This window comes from Taudactylus pleione, unplaced genomic scaffold, assembly GCF_031769625.1.
Source record: "Taudactylus pleione unplaced genomic scaffold, aTauple2 ptg001408l, whole genome shotgun sequence".
Taxonomy (NCBI): Eukaryota; Metazoa; Chordata; class Amphibia; order Anura; family Myobatrachidae; genus Taudactylus; species Taudactylus pleione.
In genome coordinates, this window is record NW_028285808.1 from 3,249,472 (window position 1) to 3,261,896 (window position 12,425).

Sequence of the window (12,425 nt, forward strand, 5' to 3'; positions counted from 1 at the left end):
ATGTAATTTATTGTGTTTATTAAGCCAAAACTATGGCCCTCATTCAGAGCTGTACGCTCTGAGCAGAGCGCACGCTCTGAATGAGGGCCGCCCTCCATAATTATGGAGCGTCCTCCTGGACGCTCGTATAGCTGTGGGTCACCACCCACAGCCTATACGAGCGTGCAGTTTGATGGCCGCGATGGTCGTGACCATCGCCACTGCGAGCCGGAGCCTGCGGTTGAGGTTTTCAACCGCAAGGCCCGGAGTGATTTTGGCTCTATCAGAGCCAAAATCACTCCCACTGACATCACTAGTGATGTCAGTGGGCCGGCTTCTGACGGTAGGCGTTCCCTTGGGAACGCCCCCGTCTGGGAGGCACGCCCCCAGCACGCCCACCAAAGGGGGCGTGCTGTCAATCAACATCGACAGCACGCCCCCTTTGATCAGACACAACGAGCGAAGGAAAGTCCTTCGCTCATCGCGTCTGGCGCATGCGCACGACGGAGCTCCCTCCGTCGTGCGCATGCTCAGTGCAGACCATCGACCCACTTGCGAGCAGACAGCCGCTCGTGAGTGGGTCTGAATCAGGCCCTATATTCTATAGAAGTGATACATTCTCGTCTGTGTCTAGTTGGGAAACCCTAGCCTCTCTGCTATGCGTGGGCTCAGTTAAACATTTCCCCCAGTTTATACCCGCACCATACCTTCTGTATCCTAAACAACGAGGCATTACACTTGGCATCACAAGGGCTGGCTGGCCCATTACGCCAAGCAAGCAGCCGCGTACGGCGCCAAACTGTAAGGGACGCAATCTCATGAGTCCTGCCGCTGTCCCACACAGCCGTCGGCATTACAATGGTCACACTGACCAGCAGGACTCTCTCCTGTACCCCTCCGTCCCAGATCTCCGGGGCACGTCCGTCCGACACCACCGCACCCAGCACCTGATCCCGGGAATGGAAGCGAAGAAAATGGATAACAGTGAATGGGGTTACCACAGAGAGGGGAACAAAAGCCTGGTGGTGTCTCATTCAAAAGTGAGGGGGGGGGGGTGGTGGTGGTTGGCTGGCTTCCCGCCATGTGCTTCATACTGAGCTCTCACAGCTTCGGGCATTGCACACCGGTAGTGTTCACTGTCACTGGGGTGTTCCCCTTACGATGCACCCACAGAGCTGCCTCCAATAGAGATGAAGGAGGTAAGTGGGTGTGCCTTCTCTTGTCATGCCCACTATGTCTTGGCGAGCGATCACTTTCTGCTTACAGACGCCCACCAGTGTACGTCATCTCCAGGAAGTATATTCAACCATCGGGTTCCATCGGATCTGATTGCAGCGCTTGCGGTTGACTGTACCCTACCGCAAGCACTGCGATCACTCCAGTGTATTTTTCAACCAGGTGACGTGTACTATGACGCTGCCTGTTAATTACGCACGCCCCAAAAACGGCGTGGAAACACTCTGGCACGCCTGCATCCGCAACTCCACTCCCCCATTACTACTGGTCTGCCCCTGTTACCACCCACAAACGGCGTCTCCTGACACTCATTCCACTGGGCTGTCTTTGCAGGGCGAGCGAGCACATTCCGATCGCTCATACTAGTTTGCGCACGCGCACTGCGAACTACATGCATGCGCACATTAGCGAACATCGTCTGCAACGAGCGGCCGATTGCTAGCGAGCAGGTTTGAATCAGGTCCAGTGTGCCAAGAAGGGTGTCTGCAGTAATCACTGCACGTGGTGGACCTACAAAGTACTGACGTCAATAAAATCTTGTTGATCTATATGCTGTCAGTGTCCAATTACTTTTGTCTATATAGTGTATATCTGCAGCCTGTGCAGAACATATGTTCTGCATACAGACTGCCCGATTTGTCATGGCTGATGTCACAACTGGGTGGACATTTACATGCGCCCGCCCAGTTGGCCCCACACACCGCACGATGCACCAATATATCTGCAGATACTGTATATTAGTCATCGGCTGTACAGCACAGCTGATGCGATTTGTCTGTGAACGACATTGTTCACAGACATATCGCTGGAACAGATTAGCCGACGCACACACGATATATTGTCCGTTAGAGTGAACGGCTGTTTTGTCGGCCAGTGTGTACCCAGCATTATCCTCAAAAGACTGGCTAATTTGTTGACTAGAGAACCTCAGTCTGCAAAAGGCACTCTGGACCATCTAGGCTACTGGCCCAAAAGAAGTCCGATCAGTGTATAATCAGTGTTGAATCAATAATCAGTGGTGAATCAGTAAATTGAAAGAATACATTGGGAAACCATAAGGACTGCGCTACAGCTGCTTAGACTGCAGTCTCCCGCCAGTTTCTACCAAGAGTTCAAAGAAACTGTCATCAAAATAGTAGGGATCTATCTGCCTGTCCCGAGGCATCATTTGCACTGAGATGCTGGGATATCAGGAATGCAAATTCCTAACAGGACTCAGGACCTCATTCAGAGGCGGTCGTTAGATGCAAGCGGTCGCACTGAATCAGGGTGGCCTTTTGCATCCTGAACGGCCGTCTCCTTGTCGATCGTTAAGACTTACCAGGTTGATGGTCGTGATGGTGATCACCATCGCGACCATCGGGGCTTACGACCAGACCCTAAAGTTGGGTCTGGGCACTCGTAAGCCCCAGGGAGCTTTCTGCTCTGAAAGAGCAGGAAGCTGCCCACTGACATCACTGCTGATGTCAGTGCGGCCGCCCACAAAACGGTAAGTGTTTTGGAAACCACCCCCCCGGCCCGCCTACCAAACGGGGCGAGCTGTCGATCAACATCGACAGCCGCCCCTTTGGTAATGAGCTCCGGAGCGACAGAGTTTCTCTGTCGCTCCGGGGCTCGCGCACGCTCAGTGCGGCCGCTGCGCGTGCGCAGGACTAACCATCGAGTCGGTTACGAGTGCATCGGCGCTCGCGACCGACTCTGAATAAGGTCCTCAGTCCAAGAGGGGTGATGAATACCCTTCTGCCAAAAAAACGCACACCCTGCACCTATATTTTTTTATACTTACCCTTGCAAAGTCCCGCGTCGGCTGTAGTGCTGCCGCCGATGCCATTTTCTCTGCGTTTTGTGCATGCGCAGTAGGAAAATCACAGGGAGAATGGCGGCCGCGCCATTTTCACAGTGCCCTGTATATGCACAGTAGACTTAGGGCACAGACTAGTGCCCAGAGTTTACTGCTGCGGTGACGAAAGGGGCCCCGGATAGGGAATGCACACAGGCCCCCTCCTCTTTTAATACGCCTCTGACTGCTAAAGCTTACATTATGACTTGGAAAAAAAACATTTTGGGATAGGAAATATGGAATTTGAAAGTGGAAAGACTGGTTTGGCGGTATAATTGTGTCCCACTTCACAGTCACAGATGATTAAAACTTTTAACATAGTAGGCAACCATTGGCAGGCCATGCTGTAACACAGTCCAGGTGGTAAATACCCTACCACTCCCTTAGTGGTGCCTAACTCTAACCTCCCCCGTCAGTGCCTAACCCTCCCGAGGGGGGGTGCCTAATCCTAACCCCCCCTTTCCCTACCCTGACTCTCTTGGGGTGGTACCGAATCCTAAGTCCCTTAGTAGGTCCCTAAACCTAACCCTCCCTCCCCCCCTGTTGCTAGAAGCTAAGACACCAGGCTTACCTTCGTTCAGTATGCCTGGTGTCGGGATTTCGTAGTGGGGCTAATGATAAGCGTCGAGATTTTGACGCCTATCTTTAGTCCCATTCGGGCTTGCAGTGTTGGTATATTGACGGGCGGGACAGCGCCCATCGGTATTCAGACTGCATCCCTTTTTAAGGATATCCATGCCTCAGTACAAATTGTTGACTTAAACTGACTAAGGTATTAATTAGGTCACCTGTGCTCAAACATGGATATCCTTAAAACCTGGACTGCTGTTATAAGTTGTAGATTCATAGCAGCTTGCCTTTGAGTTCTGCAGCGTAAAACAGAAAAGTTAAAAACTCTGATTTAAAGGAATGAAACGAAGCCTCTGTTTTATTTTTCTTATTATCAGTAATCTCATGTATTGTCTGCTGTGCCCAAACGGACGTCAGTAGATTGTGTCTTTGTGCCGCCACTAAGTGCACCTGACCATATGATCTATACTCTGCACTGAGTGCACCTGACCATATGATCTATACTCTGCACTGAGTGCACCTGACCATATGATCTATACTCTCCACTGAGTGCACCTGGCCATATGATCTATACTCTGCACTGAGTGCACCTGACCATACGATCTATACTCTGCACTGAGTGCACCTGACCATACGATCTATACTCTGCACTGAGTGTACCTGACCATATGATCTCTACTCTGCACTGAGTGCACCTGGCCATATGATCTATACTCGCACTGAGTGCACCTGACCATATGATCTATACTCTGCACTGAGTGCACCTGACCATATGATCTATACTCTCCACTGAGTGCACCTGGCCATATGATCTATACTCTGCACTGAGTGCACCTGACCATATGATCTATACTCTCCACTGAGTGCACCTGGCCATATGATCTATACTCTGCACTGAGTGCACCTGACCATATGATCTCTACTCTGCACTGAGTGCACCTGACCATATGATCTATACTCTGCACTGAGTGCACCTGACCATATAATCTATACTCTCCACTGAGTGCACCTGGCCATATGATCTATACTCTGCACTGAGTGCACCTGACCATATGATCTATACTCTGCACTGAGTGCACCTGACCATATGATCTATACTCTGCACTGAGTGCACCTGACCATATGATCTATACTCTGCACTGAGTGCACCTGACCATATGATCTATACTCTGCACTGAGTGCACCTGACCATACGATCTATACTCTGCACTGAGTGTACCTGACCATATGATCTCTACTCTGCACTGAGTGCACCTGGCCATATGATCTATACTCTGCACTGAGTGCACCTGACCATATGATCTATACTCTGCACTGAGTGTACCTGACCAGTCACCATACGATCTATACTCTATACTAGTAATACTAGTAGAGAGACAACTAGGAGGAGGCAGCATACACTAGGAGCCGCCCCGCTTTCATGTCAGCCCATAGCGACCTCGGCCTCCATAGCAACCAGTGTCAGCAGCGTCACATCCGGGAACTGACTCTACAAGATGGCAGCGATGTGGGAAGACAGGGATTTACAGGGAGTACGGCAACGCTTCCAGTTGCAGGCGGATAGCTTCCTAAGGGAAGCTGGGGTCTCGGAGGCCGGTGTGTATCTACAATGTACCCGGGTGATAAGCAGTATTCACAGCGCTGGTCTCACAGGCAAATGTCACATCTATCTGTAGGACAAAAGTGGGGCCAATGTGCTGCGGCTCTGTTCTCCCTCATGGGACACTGGCTTTTCTCTAGCACGCCCCTTTTATTGTCATATGTGTGTGACAGTCATGTATTAAGGCCCCCATACATCAGCAATTGATTGCAACAATCGTGCAATTTGCAATCGATTGTGTATGAAAATCTTTCCCTTTTTCAATCGATTGTGGCAATTCTGCAGTCGATTGAAAAAGGGAAAGATTTTTATACACAATCGATTGCAAATTGCACGATTGCTTCAATCAATTGCTGATGTATGGGGGCCTTTACACAGGCTCTGTGGCTGGCAGACTTCAAGCCTGTATATGGTGTCAGCTATGGCCTCAGGGAACCAGGGGTTAAGTATAATGAGTGGGCCAGGACAAGACTGAGCGGGCCCCATTATACTTGGCCGCTGTTCCCAGTCCTCTTCTCCGCATGGTCTGTCCAGTTGCTACAGTTGGAGCTTGTAGCGCACACGCCTTGCACGATAAGCATGACATGCCCATCCGTGCTGCAGCTGCAATGTAGTGGTTTCAATCAGTGATCAGGTTTATTATTTAGATATAAATAATCAAAGATATAAAAAATCATCACTCTGTAGAGTTTGTTTCCAGTGTTGAAAAAATAATGAAAATGAATTTGCTGGAAATAAACACAATACAGAGTAGATGGTAAAGGCACATGCTGGAGAAATGTGGGAGTATAGAAATAAATAGGAAGTAACCCTTACATTATCATTGTGTCTCCCAATTTTGCATCTTAATAAATTTTTTTTTTTTTTAGAACATTTAAAGAATTAATTAACCTGCTCCGATACTTACATGTGACATAACAGCATGTTCCCTTCTCTCATGTACACGGGCTATCTGTCTACTCATAGGGATACAGGGGTCTATTTGCTAAGCCTTGAATGGAGATAAAGTGAACAGAGATAAAGTTCCAGCCAACCAGCTCCTAACTCATTTTTCAAACCTAGCCTGTGACATGACAGAGTACAAGCTAATCGGGTCCTATCTCCATTCAAGGCTTAGTAAATAGACCCCAGAATCATTTGGGCCTCCAAATGCTGCATCTTTGAGGTGGGGCAGAGAATTCCCCAGATCAGTATAAAAAGGGAAAGCGTCATTAAATAGGCAGGATGTATTCATTTTGTTTCATTTAGTGATACATTACATGGATAGAAGTATTTTATACATCCGAAAATCTTTAACATATGTGCTTGTAAACATTAAAAAACCATGGGCATTAATAGGGAATGTGACCCCTTTTGCATCTATTCACCAATAAGAGCATCTGTGAGGTCGGACACTCCTGGTGGGAGATGAGGCCTGGCTCCCAAAAGTGTTTAATAGGGTTGTAGTCGGGTCTTTGTGCTGGCAAGTCATGTTCTTCCATGTCAAGCTCTGCAGACCATTTTATATTGTCATACTGTAACAGGAAGGTGCCATCCCCAAACTGTACTGTCACCAGTTTTTATAAATGTTCCCCATAGGTGGGGTTACCTGAATTACACTAATTGGAAATATTAGAGGGGATTGTCATTTTTTTTAGAGGGGGGTGTCTTTTTTTTTTTTTTTCTCTAAGTTTCTATTTTTACTTATTACCCAACGTATAGAACTTATATCAAAATGTATTTATTCCATTATGCTGCCAAATTTATCCTAACGGATGTTCTACAGTGAGTGGTTTTATTTTTTTGCTAAATAACATCAAAATGTATTTTAATTCATGCAAAAGCCCTACCTATCTATAACTCCTATACTTACTGAAAGTCACCAGGTATAAATTGAGTTTAGCAATTCAGAATCTGTTTTAAGATAGACAAGGGGCAATTCAATTAGTTGGGAGGTTGCAGGTAATATCTTTGCTTCTTTTTGCTTGCAAGTCATTGCTGTACAAGCAAAAAGATATTGTTATAGTTACTGTAATTCCCGACAGAATTAGGTAAGTAACCCTTACCCACCTTTCCCTCAGCCTAACCTACTTCTTCCTACAGCCTAACCCTCCCTCTAATGCCTAACCGTAACCCTCCCTCTAATGCCTAAACATAATCCTCCCTCTAATGCCTGACCGTAACCCTCCCTCTAATGCCTAACCGTAACCCTCCCTCTAATTCCTAACCGTAACCCTCCCTCTAATTCCTAACCGTAATCCTCCCTCTAATGCCTAAACCGTAATCCTCCCTCTAATGCCTAACCGTAACCCTCCCTCTAATGCCTACCCGTAACCCTCCCTCTAATTCCTAACCGTAACCCTCCCTCTAATGCCTAACCGTAACCCTCCCTCTAATGCCTAACCGTAACCCTCCCTCTAATGCCTAACCGTAATCCTCCCTCTAATGCCTAACCGTAACCCTCCCTCTAATGCCTAACCGTAACCCTCCCTCTACTGCTTAACCCTAATACTCACCTTCAGTATGTCAGCTTTCGGGATTCTGGAGCCGGGATACCAGAGCTGGGGTTCTGACCGGCGGGATGCCGAATACATCCCGCTAATACATATTGTAGGAAAGAGTTGGGACGAAGGAAAAAACAATTCTCCCAAAACCCAGCTTCATAATAGCCAGTTACTCTTTATTTCAGATTGTCTTTGACTTCCGTTAAACTGTGATATGATCAGAATCATTGTGAAATATGTTTACACTTTATTTTATCCCTAGATACAAGTGACGATGAAAAGAAAAAGGAGAAGCCCCTCCCCAGAGTGAACATCCATTCAGTATTTTGGATATTGGCAGCAGTGTCGTTGTCTTACTACGTGGATTTCCTCCAGGTTATACAAGAAAGCCTACAGGATGGCTGGTATGAGATTACTGTACAAGCAGCTCTATGTGTCATGGCTAGTACATTTTATGGATGGCTCAAAAAACTGAAAATTGCAGATAATATAAGTACGGACTGATATATATTTAATATAAGTAGGCACTGTAGCATACAATGCTTTGTAATAATAAATTGATAGGCTGAATATTGAACGAAGGTCTGATTTTATATATGATGACATTTTATTGTTCTTTCCATAAATGTTTAGTGGAAAATGGGTCATATATGTTTTTACTTGTAGGTATTATTCACAGAATGTATCTGAAGTGTGCTAGAGATTGTAGCTTTCTCTGTTGAGATCAAATTAAACCTTATAGACTACCCTAGTACAGCGCCCCAAGTGGCCAGATTGTGGAAAAAACTAGGGATGTGCAGGCTCGGATAGGTTTGAATTTTCCCGCCAAGTTCAGATTTTTCCCGCCAAAAATCGGGTCTCAGAAAGAGGCAAAACTTCATCTTTCATGGACAAACATCATCTTTCCTGGACAAAAGTCCATGGAAGATGATGTTTGTCAATGAAAGATAACGTTTTGGCTCTTTCTGAGACCCGAATTTTGGCGGGAAAAATCTGAACTTGGCCGGAAAATTCAAACCTATCCGAGCCTGCACATCCCTAGAAAAAACATAGTACTTGAATATTATATAATTGTTGAATAAAGCCTTTCTCTGACCTGAAGCATCAATATATAATTGAATAAAGGAGAGCTCTACAAATATATACTGTATCTTGTTTATTTTGTCTACACAGTAACTGTGGTTGATGCTTATGTGTTTTATCTTACAGTTTGTGGCTCCTTGTTGGTGCTTTGTCGTTGGTTGTGAGTCTGTCCATAGCACTTTACTGCATTGTTTATCTGGAATGGCGGTGTGGGATATGTGACTATGATGCTAAGTATCCAGCACTTGTACCCATTGCTATTGTAACATTCCTGGTTGCGGCAATCTGGTGAGTTACACTTTCTCTTTTGCCATTTCAATATCTAAAATGAGCTTGTAATATCACAATGTTCTAAAGAAAACGCTCTAGTTCAGGTGCGTTAAATCCATGGGCTGTGCGCCAAATGCCTTCAATCGATGCCCTATACATGTATCAGTCCCTACTGCCAACTTTCCTATCCATACCGCCAACTCTCCTGTTCTTAATGCCCATTCTCCTATCTATACTGCCAACTAGGAGATATCTGTGAATAAGAAAAGTAAAAGCTGGTCACTTATTTTCAACTGTAGTCACTTGGGGCAATACAGTGTGTCCAAATGTGAACTGGGGGGCACAATCTTATAATTGTGTTTTTTTTTTGTTTTTGTTCTTTTTTTTTTTTTAATGATAAAATGTCTCCTTTAAAAAAACTGATGGTGTGACTTGCCCATTTCGCCATGTAATTCTGTGTGCCGTGAGTTGGAAAAGATTGAAAATCTCTGTCTAATGAACAATATTTTGTGGCCTCCATTCAAAGTTTTTCTCTTGATGTGACGTTTCAAAAAAAAAGTTTTGGCTTTAGTTTATGCCAATGCTGTATTTTGAGCACAATATATTTAACTGTTATATAATATCCTTTTTGGTTTGCTGTTTGCTTGTTTTCAGCATCAACGTTTCATTATGGCCGGTGTGGTCATTTCTCACTCCGGTGATACTGTTTACTCAGTTTATGGGATTTGTGATGCTGGTGTCTCTCCTTGGGTGAATATGTACTGGTAAGGCCTCCTCCTATAACTAGCACTGTCTAATCTTTGTGAGCTACAGTACAGCAAGATTAGGGTCACAATTTGTGCAATGTTAGTTGACATATTTATTTATCATTATAGTCCTAACATATTCAGCAGCACTGTTCAATTAGTGAATAGAATGATAAAACAGGAACATGAGAATTCCCTGCTCTGTAAAGCTTGTAATCTAAAGCATTCGCTGATTTGAAGGTGAAAATGTTCTTAGAACTTTAATATTATTATTTTTAATGAGGAATCAAAACTCGTATCCACATGTCTGTGGGTTGTAAACACTTAAACCTCATCGTTTCCTTTAATGACTTGTTTTGTCTGCGTTTTGTTTTATGTCTGTCTGAGCCAGCTGCCTGCACTTTCTTCCCCCACCACTAGGGGTGAACTTGCTTTAAAAGAACCAATTTTACAACTTTCACCTAGTGTATTCATTTTGTTTGTTTCTATAATGTTGTAAGACTAACTCAAGAAAAACCTCTAGTCCAGAGGTTCCCAAGCGTGGTCCGCAAGGCTCCCCAACAGTTCATGTTTTAGAGATATCCATGGTTGAGCACAGGTGATTTAATTAGTACCTTAAATCAATTTAAGGTACTAAAAGGTACTGCTCAACCATGGATATCTCTAAAACCTGAACTGTTTGGGAGCCTTGAGGACCGCATTTGGGAACCTCTGCTCTAGTCTCTAGTTAACATACTATCACGCAATTAGTTTAACTGACATTAAAATGATAGAGTTTATAATGTGTACAAATCAGTCATTTCATTTAATGTTCTGTATATAATTCTTCCTTTATGCCCCTTCCCCAGTTTTTTATACTGGACATTGGACTGAATGTCATCAATAGAACTACGAAGAACTGTTTTCCTGAATGTACATCAGTTCTTAGCATGAAGCTAGCAGAGACATCCGAGGAACTACAGGCAGCCACACTCGTGTTACTGCTTCTTTCATGGGAAACGTTGGTGCATGCTTGCCTGCTATGCACAAAATTATATTAATAATGGTATATTGTTTGCTGTAATAAAACTTTGCTGGTTGGAAGGGCTAGAACACAAAACAGCATATTAATAATACTGAGCGATAATACTGTAGAGTTAACCATATACAAGGACTATGTTAAACTACAAATATTACTAATTTATTTCTCTACAAATGAATGCTAAATATGCCTGAAAGCCTTTCTTAGTTAATTAAATTTTCTATTTTCTTCATGAGAGTGATGTAATATTTTCTTGCTCCCCACAATCAGCAAATGGACAGATCTCGTGTTCTAGAAATGCTGTCGGGTAAAAAAGACTTGTGACTGTAGTATATTTGTGTCTGAGTATGATAAATGTGCAATTGATCTGCCTTTAGTTTACTGTATCCCAGGGGCCAGGTCGCCATGGCTACCAGATTTTGCTGCCTGGCTACCAGATTTTGCAGTGAGGGAGGAAGCAGATCCTCATCAGCTCTGGCGGAGATTCGTGTCTATAGTATTGCGGTGTTCATATCATGCACAGGAGTGCATGTGCTGAGTGTCGTCTGCAGTGACTGCTGTGCCTGTGTCCGTCCCGGCCTACACTGACGACTCCTCTCCATCCTGGCCTGCTCTGATCCCTGCTGTCTGTCCCAGTCTACGCTGATCCTCCTGTACGTCCTGGCTGTCTCCTATCTCCGGCTGCATAGAGCCCTCCTGTAGTAGGGTCTATGCGTGGCCAGGGATTGCGGAGCGGCTTCAGAGGGATAGTGGTGTGACCATGAGGGGAGGGGGGTTTTGTTGTACATTCTGGCACCATTATTTTATGTGAAATGTCTGTTATTACTGGAGGGTGGGGGGTGGAGCAGGGGCGCTGTGCAGAGCAGTGAGGGGGCCTCCATTTTACTGTATCCGTTCAACTGTGACCATTTTGTGGACTAGTATAGTGTGTATAACACACAGAGCTGTGCTCCTTACTACTGTAATTTTTTTATGGTGGACGGTGGTCTGGCTCCTACAATTTCATCCTGGCTCCAAGATTTTAGAAGGCTGATTGATGGGTGAATATTTGCATATATTACAGAGCATGCAATGCAGCTGCATTCGCGACCGACTTGTATGCATCAGGCTAAATGTAACACGTAGAATGGATTTTAGTTTTCAAATGGTATCTTTTCAAAGCTCAACCATGACTAATTATCCTTGCCTCATTTGGCCTCCCCTTGTGTATATTAATGGTTGATGCAGACAGCTAACTGTTTTCAGTTACACTATAAGCCTGACTAACTAATGAGCAATCCCCTGAGATCTCACACGTGTGCTGTGCACTCAACTTTGGGAAACCTCATTATTTAGTTGCTCGTGGTCTGACCAGACTTTGGGGGGGGGGGGGGGGGGGTAGATTCAGTGAAATGTGATTCCGTGCGCACATCAGCGGTAGAGATTGTAGCCCCGGCATTGTGCGTTCTAATATGAAACTTTGTGTCTGCAAACTGAAATGCTCAATTTAAGGGCAATGGTTGACCCATTAGTGTAACAGAGTTTACCCGTCACCTCACTGACTTAAAAATGCTTGTGTAGCCTGTAAATGTACATGAGATACGGTAGATAGAAAAAG

At 45.0% G+C, this 12,425-nt stretch overlaps 1 protein-coding gene across 1 annotated transcript; it reads left to right on the top strand.

Annotated features, from left to right (window-relative positions):
* The first annotated feature begins 5,041 nt into the window (after window positions 1–5,041).
* Window positions 5,042–11,063, top strand: TMEM128 (transmembrane protein 128). The gene is made up of 5 exons (XM_088463573.1): window positions 5,042–5,221; window positions 7,971–8,112; window positions 8,918–9,079; window positions 9,716–9,825; window positions 10,656–11,063. Exons 1-4 carry the CDS (start codon window positions 5,122–5,124, stop codon window positions 9,813–9,815), a joined length of 504 nt encoding a protein of 167 aa, XP_088319699.1. The 5' UTR covers window positions 5,042–5,121; the 3' UTR covers window positions 9,816–9,825; window positions 10,656–11,063.
* The last annotated feature ends 1,362 nt before the right edge of the window (window positions 11,064–12,425 follow it).